Raw genomic sequence first — 11510 nt, 5'->3', positions numbered from 1 at the left:
TAACAGTCCTGCATTGAAAATGTTACTTTAATAAAAGTATGTCAGTATAACAAGGAAAATGTATTTAAGTATTAAGAGTAAAAGGACTCAATGCAGAGAACTTTAAACACATTTAAAAGATTAAAATTATTAAACTAATTTAAAGGGAAAGCAGCAAGTCCTCATATTTAAGTAGCTGGAACCATTTAATGTTTTTGCATGAAAAATGGTTTAAACAGTTATCAGAACATTTTTTTAATGACTCTCCACCTGTAACAACAACAAAAAATAACGTGTGCTCAATTTAAGACATGAAAAGATTTTAAGAAAATATATACTCAAATATAAAAACACATATGAATGGGATTTGAAAATAAAATAAAACGAAACAAAACAGGATAAAGAAAGAAAAAAAAACACAATCCTCCACACTTCAGAAATTTTTACATCCTGCATTAATAAAGTGTTATAACAGCCTCTGGTTCAAATGTCTACACCAGATCAGATATTCTGTGGACCATAAAATACTGTTATGTTTTTGCATTTCCTAAACATCATCAGAGCAAAAGATGATTCTCTTTATACCCCCTTACTCCTTTAATTCTGTAAACTGGTTCAAATATTTCTTTTGGCTATTCTGTTGCTATGAGGAAATCCCCAACTTCATCCTTAAAATTATTTACAATCATTGTAGACTTCTGTGCATCCTCACTGTTGTACTGTATGCCTCTGCAAAGCACTCAAGTTGCTCTCACAGTTTACACCAATGAAGTCATAAATTTATGAGAGGAAGGTTACACATTAAGGCCAACGTCAGGTGACATGATATAAATAACAATACAGAGTCATAATATAGTATGTTATTAAAAATTAATGCTGAAAAATTTAAATATAGTGTGTCATATACTAACTTCTTGAGTTATGGTCAAAGTCGTGTGAACTGATCTTGACCTTAGACCACCAAATTCAAATCTGTTCATGCGAAGTGAACATTTGTGCCAAATTTGAAGAAATTCCCAGGAGGCCTTCTTGAGGTATTGTGTTCATGTGAGTGGGACAGACAGACAGACAGTCAGACAAATGGACAGACAGCTAACCCAAAAACAATACGTCTCAGCCCCAGCGGCATAAAAACTCACATTTCCTTGTGAGTTCCTCAATGAGATCACTGCATCGTTACATTATGAAGAACACATTGTTGTTCAAGAGAATCATACAGCCTCAGTTCTGTGACAGGTTTACATGATACAAATTTTGGTTTGTATCATAATTGATCAGTTCAAGGTGACAATGAGTTTCATCCAGCATGTTTGAATGAAAGCTGTGTTGTGCAGAGTCAGGCGGACATGCTGTGCTCATGGTCTGGATCAGTGTTTCGCTGAGGAGGAAGGAAATTAAAAATATCAGTGACATCAGATCTTTATCAGTTGTTTTTAACAAAATACATGTCAAAACCTTCATTGCAAAAAAGTGAAGTCTACAGTCATGCCAGTGACTCTGTGCGGCTGTATGTAGCCATGATAATGCTCACTATCGCTATTGTTAACCGATCATCTTGCTGCTGTCTTATTAAATGACTCTGTTTCTGCCTTTAGTGTGCCTATGCTGCAGTTAGAGATGTTCTGAGACCAGCTCTTCCTTCCTGATGCTGATACCTGAACTATATTGGCTGATACCATTGTATTAAAAAAATATTTTTAACAGCTGTGCACCTTTAACCCTGTATGGATGTGAAATGATTGCTATCATTGTACCGCATGGCTCAGATTAAACCCTTTGTAAAACATGAACAAATACATACAGAAAATAAATGCCAGAGAGCTTTCTTTTATGAACTAATTTGACTTCACACCTGATTTATAGTTGATGGTGCCCCTGAATATGCTACTGCTGTTTTTGTTCCACAACTTACCTTCTGAACCTGAGCTGGTGTCTGACAACAGCTGCACCAGATCATTCCTGGGAATTTTCTTTAAAACCTCTTTGGCCACCTCCACAGACTCTTGGCTGTAGGTCTGCAGCATGAATTTCACCAGGTCTACCCTGTCAGTGTTCTCCCGTTGGCTCTCTGTGATGCGTGGGAGGCGCCACTTGAATTCTTTGAACTCTTCACTTTTCAACTCTTTCAGCATATTCAGAAGCTTCTGTCCTGCCACTGTGATTGCTGCTTCCTGATAAATTCAAAGTGAATAAATAAATGGATATGATTTAACTATGTCATTTAACTATAACATTATGTATTGGTGGATAATATTATTGCTGAGAAGCTCACTGACTGCAGCATCAGTTGTGAGAGAACCATCAAATTTAAGGCATGTGAGATCACTCACCTGGTGTTTGTCCACTGAGTGTTTCTCTGAGGAGAAAGGAAAGAAAAAATGTTACATGAGTGACTGATTTAAAATCTGATCATGACTATTTGCCTCAGACTCTTGATCATAAAGATAAACTATACAAAGAGATTTATCACATAATGACCGACGTCGCTGGCAGCAGGTCGTTGCAGCATTGCTGATAAATAACTTGACGAAAGGCCAAAATTAAACTTGCCATTTTTGCATCGTCTTTCCAGTCGATGGTTTTGTACTCAGTAAAAGATCTTTTGTGAGCAAAGAACCTCCACTCTCTAACAATCATGAGTATTTTTGTAGTTTCAACAGCTCCAACAGAGTGATACGTCTTCTCTCTAGTGGACAACACCAAGTCAGTGTCTGCACCAAGTCAGTCAGGAGTCAAAACAAATTGATTGCTCCTCTTCATAGTCACTAGACCATTTTACACTGCTTCTTTGAGGCAGGAATTTCACACCATTATACCGCCTAGCCTAACATCTTTCCTTTTTTACGATAAGCCAGCAAGATCCTGGTGGTGTCTCTATGTTAAGGACAAACGTCATTACAGTACACTGTACACCAAGAAGAGGATGGGTGCACAAACACAAAACTGGACTGGAACCAGCAGCCATCTTAACCAACTTTATTATTAAACCCAGCTTTATAATTATTCTTCTGTGCATTTTTTGGTTGAGTACTCCTGCTGCATGCCCTGAGCCACAAACATCATTCAAATTTCAAAGTTCAGCTCTTTATGGACATTTATGTGAATTTGAAGCAGGTCAATTATCAGATTTTTCACTGGCCCCCGGACTTATTTTTGGAAGCATGGCTTTCTTATTCTAACAGTAGTACTGATAGAAAACGCTGAGTTGGTCCTGACTTAGCTTTTTTTGAAGATGTGTGTTTGTCTTGGAGCAGCACAGCGAACAGGCAGAAAGACAGTGTCTAACAAAAACTCTTTTAAACACAAATTATTTTAAATGACTCACCTTGTACATGGCCAGTGCTTTGCCATTCACCTGAGAAAAAAAGCAGAGGTAAAGAAAACATGGACATGTAACTGATTTACTGCCTTTATCTAACATCACACATCTGCTACACTAATGATATTTAATAAAATCAAAGTGGTACACAGACAGAGTGGATAAGTTCTTGTGGTATTGTTTAAAACTGACCTTTTAGAATTTTACAGGTCCAAACTGGTTGATGCCCATTTTCCGGTGTGAGCATGAGCTTAAAGTCTTTGTCTGGATTTTGAACGACCACTTCATAGAAGTTTGGATCTGTGCTGTTGTATCTGAGCATTAATGTGCTTTTCTGTGAAAGTAAGAAATAATAATAAATAAGAAGTCAGACTTTGAACAAAGTGCACCAGGAGATTTTTTTTCTTTCATCATATGAGGTTAAGTTGTGGTGTTTTTTCACTTCCATCAAAGACATCAGAGACAGACACAGAAAAATTAATTTATCTGCTGTATATTGCCAAATATTGCTAAACTGTCTGGCTAAAATGGAAGACCACATGGAGCCAGGCATGGTCATGACTGCAGATATTTTAATGTGAGCCATGAAAAAAGAAGATTTTCACGATCTTTTTAGAACTAAAATGTTACATAAATCAGGTAATGAGTGAGATATGAATAAACCCCTCAGTAAAACCACCAGAATATAGACAGTAATAAAACTTTGGTGTATATAAGTGCCACTGAAGTGGACATTTTTGGCCCACAGTATGAGATGAAACTCATTTATACATTGTAAAATTCCACACATTTTAAGACCCAAGATAAGACACCAGGGTAAAAGATTTAACTTTTAGATATCACCATGAAACTGCTGCAGATGAAACAATTATTTTTTGTAATTAGATACAGTCACTGTCTAATTAAATATGTACCTTTTGAATACATTTCTAGAACAGAAAGAGAGAAGACATGTTATGGTTGGTAGTGCATAAAAAAAATAGGTTTTCACCTGGGGTTTCTCGCCTTCAGGATAAATCTCTGCACCATCCTGATCTGTCGTTAAGGTGAACCAATTTTGCATTTTCAGGGACTTTTCTGGTTTTGGCTTTCGGATTCCCTTGAATCCATAGGATTTTTCTCTTGAATCCAATTCCTGTAGGAAAAAAACAAAACAAATCAAAAATATTGTTATCTGTGTTGTGTATTTACCAATTAATTTATAGTGTCATTCTGTATCTTATTATGACTGGGATTGTTGACAGTAAGACATAAAATAACCTCTTGTAGACCAAGATCAGATGGGATCAGGTAAACATGGAGTGTGAGGGATGTTTGAGATGATGCTGTGAGAATCTTGCTATATATTAACACCATACAGTATATTTCCACTGGAAGGCCCAACCAGTCCAACAGGACCATTAATAGAGAGAAATCTGGGTCAGACAGCTTGACATGGGACGATGTGACCTCAGACACTTTTTCCACAGCATCTCCACAGTCATCTATGTGTAGGACTGCAAACTTGTCTAATATTGTTGGATTGTCATCTGCACAAAACAAAAGCACAGTTAGTGAAGAGAAAAGGATTGCATCAGTTTTTGTACTCGTGCTGTCAAAAATAAAAAGTGAGTACATTTTATTTTTCATTATTTTCTTCATGTCCACTTACCTATGCAGATCCAGTGTGGCAGGTACACTACATCTAACTTCCCAGCAATGACTGTGATGTCCATCAGGGGACCTGCAGGCATGTACTTCATCCTTTCAATCCTCCCAAAGTGTCCACTCAAAGAGCAAAACTGGTACTTAAAGCTGACCTTTTCCTTACAGACCCAGCGCAAGCCAGAGACACTGCATTCAAAGTTTCCTGCTTCAGACTGTAGGCTAAAATGTGAATGGAAAAAAAACAAGTGAGTTTGTGTCTATGCACAAAAATCCTGTATTAAGGTCAGAAAAGAATAAATGTGAAATTCTAAACATATTAGCCTTCAGTTTATTTGGTGTTAACTCTATTGCCACTATATTTGTTATACTGCATTAGTATAACCGGTAACAGCACAGAGAAAGATTACAGATTCCCTTCTGTGAAAACATCCTAAGAACCAAGCTTGAGGGTTTCCTTTAGTTCCAGTTCTCTGTGACCATAGACTGTAAAGATAATGTATATAGCCACCGTGACGTTACTCATTGCTGTGTGGACTATTCTGAATTCTTGATTTGAAATTTTGGCCGTCCCTCCAGGATCTTTGGCGCCACAAGTGACTGAATTTGGATGAGAGGGCCGTGTTATTTAAAAACTCACCAAAACATTTTTGTACCAGGCTGTAAACATATTTATTTCTGCTGATAAGTTGGGCATTTTAACATGGGGGTCTATGAGGATGAACTCCCTTTTGGAGCCAGTCTCAAGTGGCCATTTGAGGACCTGCAGTTTTTGGCACTTCTGTGTTAATCTCTATAAACAAATCACTGGAACCCTTCTATAATGTAGTCTGTAATGACACAGAATACACAATAACCTTCGGGGGATACTTTTTGTGGTGGTGCACTGGTGAAAGTGGAGCTATGTGGATCAGTGTGAAAAAAGAAAACAATGGACAGTTTATTTTGGATGGTGACACATTACCTGATAATGTAAATGTAATGATATTACCTGAAATCCTGTTGGTGACGTGTTGTATTACTTTGTTACTGCAAAAATGTAATATAGTATTGCAACACTATTACTTTTGTAAAATGTTACCCACAACAATGGTTAACAGTTTGTTGGAAGTGGTGAAACGCACTGGCTGAAATGTAATCTCTGATCCAATCAGCTATCTCCTGACAACAAGTTAGCTTTGTATTATCCTTTTGAAAATGATCTGCATTCATATGCAGATATAGAGATTAGTTGAAATGACGGGCACACAGAGGAAGTCTTGGTTTGGATATCAGCTTGCTATACTGGATAATAGGAGTGGGGGTAAATCCATACAGCAGAGTATCGTGATATTTTTGTGTGGCAATGTTGTATCATCACACAGTATCAATTTTTTTTATAATATGTATTATTAATTTTAAAATATAAATCAGCTTTTGGTAGTCTACTAGAATAATATGATCATTGGTTTTTCAGTCCACTAGATACATTTTGCTGCTGAAAAAAATGGCTGAAGTGAGATGAACAGACTGAAAACTTTTTCTTATTAGATAAAACGGATGTTGACCGTTTTTCTTTGGGGACATAATTTCAGTTGAAAAAAGCTAATAAATCACAATATATTTTATCACAACACTCAGCATATGGCAACATATTTAATATGGCATTAATATTGTATGGTGACTTAAGTTACATGATAATATCATATCATGGATCTTCTGGTGATTCCCAGCCCTACTGGATAATCCCAAAATATGGGCTTCACCCTCAGAGGCTCATCACTGTCAGTCTGGTTCCTGACATTGCTTCAGTGTAAGCTTCATTTTTCAGCCCCAAACGTTGAAGCTTAGCTGTGATGGAACATTTAGGATCTTATATTTACCTGTAAGTTGAAGCCTTGTTTGCATCTGTACTGTTCACTTCAGGTTCAACTTTAGTCCAGTCACTGGAGTCCTGCTGCAGAGGACAGTCATTTTTACGAAGACGTGAAGATGTGTTTTAGTAACTTCACATTAACTGATAACAAATAAACTCAACAGAAGAATAGCTGCTGAAATGCAGTAGCTAATGGGGATCATAATAAACTAAACTAAACAAATGAATGGATGTAAGGAATTACCATAATGCTTCCACAACCCTCAAGCTCCAGGCTTCTTGAAGGCCCTTGTGAAGACACAGAGGATCAAAAATATACGATACATTAAATCACATAACATTGCATGTGTTTTGCATCATATGCTAGATTGTGCTGCTCAAACATGAGAGCAATATGTAACAGTAGGTTAGGATTGTAATGTAAAGTGTACAGTAATGGGTGTTGATGTTGTGGTCATGCTATATTCAATGTGTTTACATGCGCTGTGGTAACCAGGTTACTGTTAAACTGTGTATACATGCAGCAGGTCAGTAATCATCAGATTTCTCCACTGGCCATCAAGATGCTCCTGTTTTCTTCTTGGAGTGGTGATAGAAAATGATGTGTTGGTCCTGACAGTTTGTTTTGTTTTGTTTTTTGTGGTGTGTGTCCGTGTTGGAGCAAACTGTCAGTGCAGTAAGAGACAGACTGACAGAATGACAGTCTCATCTTCTTTCTGTGTAATGTTCTGTGTTCCACCTCATTGACTGATGAAATGGATTTGTAGTTGTGATGTTGAGGTGCTGGCCTTATTTAATTCTAGTCTGTGTGCTGATCAGACCTCTGCCAGCTTTTGCAGGACCTGGTCATAGCATCAGCTGTACTGGCCCTGGGTCAGTGGAGTGAATATGTTTCAAGCTTGGTTTTTGGGCATTGCAAAGATGGCAATTCACATTTCTGGGACTTGGGAAGCTACTGTATGTAGACCTGATGAGTGAGCTTAATCTTGCTTGTGGGATCCTGAACATATTGTCTCAAGTTATAGCTCTGTTGGTGACTGCCTCCCAAGTTGTCCAGCTCCCTTGTTGCTGTGTGTCTCTTCCTCCATGTGGGTCACTTCTTCATCGCCCTGCCACTCTGCACAGATGAATTTCTCAGCTCAAACATGAACCTAACTTCTCCTGCCTGTGGCCGAGGTGGATTGATTTCAGTGGCAGTTGGAGTGTGTATCTTTTAAAAAGGGTCATGTTGGAGAGGTACAGAGTGCCACTGTTGAGGTGACATTGCACAGTTTCAGCTGCTGCATTAGGCATTAGTGTAAGCACCAAGCATCAATTTCCCTGGGAGGTAGTTATGGCTGATCGTCCTCAGTAATGTAATGAAAAGTGATGAATGTGCTGTTGTTGCATCGCTGTCTGCTCCCTAATTTTTTCATATTTCACATTACAATTTGAGCCCAAGCAGATTTTCCTTGTTACTATGAATTTGGAAATCTATTAGATATTTTTGAAACATACAGTATGATTGTGTAATATTTCAGTTTCTGTCTTCTTCATCTTACCTTTGAGTCCTGAGCTGGTTCCTGACAGCATCTCTGCCAGATCAGTCCTGTTCATCTCCATCAAAACTTTGCAAGTCACCTCCACAGACTGTTGGCCGTAGAGCTTCACCATCAGCTCCACTATTTCATCTCTGTCTGCCGTCTCCATTTGGTGTCGTGGGATTTTTGGGAGCTCTTTCTCCATTTTAGTGTACTGCAAGATATGCTTGAATTTCTCGAGCTCCCCGGGACTTAAATCTTCAAGTGTTTCTAAAAGCTTCTCCATTAGTGGTGTCATGGTGACTTCCTGATGGACACAAAGTAGTCAGAGGACATTTCTGTCATGTCTCCACTGTAGTGATGATGCACTAATTTATCTGGGTCAATAAAAGCGTTTAAGTCAAGAGAGTATTATAACGACTAATAATCACATTGAGGCACAATGATACACCAAATTATTCATTTATGAACTGGTTATCAGTAATTTTGTTTAATTGACTGTCTCTAACTCTCTCTGTCACTGTGCTACCATAACTAGTAATGATCCACCTGATCTCATGTTCTCACTGCTTCTACATCAGATTTGATGTTTATGGTTTAAAACCTTTTTCCACCTCTTTAGTGTCAACATGAGGATCATTTTCAACCTGTAAAAATGAAACAAAAGGTGTGTTGTGTAAAATGTGTCTGATGTGACATTACTCACTTTCTGGAGCAGTTCAGATAGACGTTTCTCTGAAGAGAAAGAAAACAGAAAATGACCCATGAGTGATTCAAAATCAGACTATAAACGACTTCAGTCAGATTTAGTTGTTTTTGAATTAAAAAATAATATTAAGGATTAATCACATATTAAAACTAAATTGGGCTCAGATCTGATCTAAAATCAGGGAGACTGGTTGGACACTGTATCATTAACACCCATTAAATCTAAATGACTCCAATACAAAAGTCCTGCGACAAACACTACGTTTTTAAAGATTATAATGTTTAAAATGTGTCAAAATATATAATTTACAAAGCTGTTCAATGGCAATATTCAGTGTGTGTCAGAGAGGTGTTGATTCAGGTGGTCACTTTTGAGGTCAAAGTATTTACGCTTGATGTTCTCTATCATTCTGTGAACTGTACCTTCAAAGTAGCTGGATTCAACTCAATGATTTCTGCAGTGAAAGTAATGAATGTGGTGTTTTTAAATTGCTGCCTGCTCCCTAATATTTCATATTTTTTATTTTTGATTGAATAAAGTTTGAACCCAGTTTTACTATGAATTCTTCAATAGTGAACAAGAAAATAAAGCTTTACTTATACAGCATTTTAAAACACAGCTACAAAGTGCTTCATACACACACACACACACACACACACACACGTAAAATATAAAGTAAAAATCAAATAAACATTTATGAGACATATGATTGTGTAATGTGGTGGTTTTTGCATTCTTCATCTTACCTTTGTGTCCTGAGCTGGTTTCTGACAGCATCTCTGCCAGATCAGTCCTGTTCATCTCCATTAAAACCTCCCTTGTCACCTCCACAGACTGTTGGCCGTCGATCTCCACCATCAGCTTCAACATGCCAACTCCGCTTGCCTTCCACATTCTCTTTGTTGAGATTTGAGGGAGGCCTTTCTTCATTCTAATGCGCTTTAGGACACGCTTGAATTCCTCGAGTTCCCACGGTCTTAAATCTTCCAGTGTTTCCAAAAGCTTCTCCATTAGTAGTGTCATGGTGACTTCCTGATGGACACAAAGTAGTCAGAGGGCATTTTTGTCATATTTCCACTGTAGTAATAATACATTAATTTATTTGTAACAACTAATATTAACCACATTAGGCAAAATGATAAATTGACTATAAAAACAAAGAACTTCCACATGTGTTCATTTCTGTAGCTTCATCACAATACAGTGGCCCTCATTTATGAAATGAACGTATGACAGAAAACTGGGCATTCTGTCATTTCCACGCAAAACGTATTGATCAGCGTGGATGTGAGTGGAGGCTATGATCAAGTCTCACATCACGTCTCAACTCGTGCACAAGGTTGTGTCAGCGTGGACTAATGGTACAGCAGAGTAAATCTGGCTGAGTTGGATAATTGTAATTAGACCATATTCTGACAGGCATATTAAGTATTTGCAGCCACATATTAATCACTTCAAAATGTATAGCTGCCACATGGACACAGTCTCTCTATCACAGCTCACAGTCACCTGGCTCTGTGTTACTGACCAAAGGCTGAACACCACTGGTGCCTGCCTCTAATTTATCTGAAGCTCTTTTTTGTCAACACTGACAAGCCAAAGCATGTTTATATTATCTATTATAAAAACCTAAGATAAAACTAGAATTACCACCCCCTGGCTGTATGCCTCAACACATCAGTCAAATTTCTCTGACAGTTTACATCCATGACTGTGGAAACATAGATGCTTCACACACATCTTGTCCCTGACAGCACAGAGGGTCTATACAATCAGCTCAGTTTCAAGGTGGGCACCCACCCAAATGACGATTGTTTTCCACAGTCACATTTATCAACGCCCCATCATTTGTACACTGTGATAGTCGAGATACAAATGTTTTTAAAACATGAACCCTGTTAGATGATTTCTGCGTTTGGTTTTGTGCTGGTTTGTACATTAGATTGATAAATGAGGGCCAGTGTGCTCCATTTAATGCTATGAACTGGTTATCAGTAATTGTGCTTTAACGACTGTCTCTAACTCTCTCTGTCACTGTGCTACCAAAAGCAGGAATGATCCACCTGATCACATGTTCCCATTGTTTTTCCAGCAGATGTGATTTTTCTGGTTTAAAACCTTTTTCCACCTCTTTACTGTCAACATGAGGATCATTTTCAAACTGTAAAAATTAAATGAAAGCTGTGTTCTGTAAAATGTGTCTGATGTGACATTACTCACTTTCTGGAGCAGTTCAGATGGATGTTTCTCTGAGGAGAAAGAAAACAGAAAATGACTCTTTACAGATTAAAAATCAGACTATAATAAACTTTACTCAGATTTAGTTGCTTTTGAATAAAATACCATATGGAGGATTCATCGCAAAATAACACTAAATGGGCTTGGATCTGACATCATAAAAACAGAATGAGAGAGGTTGGACACCTTATCATTAACACCCATTAAATCTAAAGGACTGCGATACAAAAGTCCTGCAACAAACAC

The 11510-nt window shown here is 37.7% G+C and overlaps 1 protein-coding gene across 1 annotated transcript in view; it reads right to left on the bottom strand.

The window, feature by feature from the left end:
• Positions 1-166: 166 nt before the first annotated feature.
• LOC117265829 (uncharacterized) overlaps positions 167-11510 on the bottom strand; it is a 31256-nt gene continuing 19912 nt past the window's right edge. Inside the window, exons 15-28 of the mRNA XM_078171498.1 lie at positions 11247-11275; positions 9773-10058; positions 9024-9052; positions 8339-8624; positions 7042-7085; positions 6805-6878; positions 4950-5164; positions 4559-4827; positions 4290-4433; positions 3491-3632; positions 3305-3334; positions 2310-2335; positions 1892-2150; positions 167-1357 (exon numbers count right to left, since the gene is read on the bottom strand). Of these exons, the coding sequence (XP_078027624.1) occupies positions 1347-1357; positions 1892-2150; positions 2310-2335; positions 3305-3334; positions 3491-3632; positions 4290-4433; positions 4559-4827; positions 4950-5164; positions 6805-6878; positions 7042-7085; positions 8339-8624; positions 9024-9052; positions 9773-10058; positions 11247-11275 (1844 nt within the window). The 3' untranslated portion in view covers positions 167-1346. The remainder of the gene's footprint in view (positions 1358-1891; positions 2151-2309; positions 2336-3304; positions 3335-3490; positions 3633-4289; positions 4434-4558; positions 4828-4949; positions 5165-6804; positions 6879-7041; positions 7086-8338; positions 8625-9023; positions 9053-9772; positions 10059-11246; positions 11276-11510) is intronic.

This window comes from Epinephelus lanceolatus, chromosome 10 (assembly GCF_041903045.1).
Source record: "Epinephelus lanceolatus isolate andai-2023 chromosome 10, ASM4190304v1, whole genome shotgun sequence".
NCBI classification, from domain to species: domain Eukaryota; kingdom Metazoa; phylum Chordata; class Actinopteri; order Perciformes; family Serranidae; genus Epinephelus; species Epinephelus lanceolatus.
The sequence above is the reverse complement of the archived record's forward strand: the minus strand, read 5'-3'. Positions and strand labels throughout refer to the sequence as shown.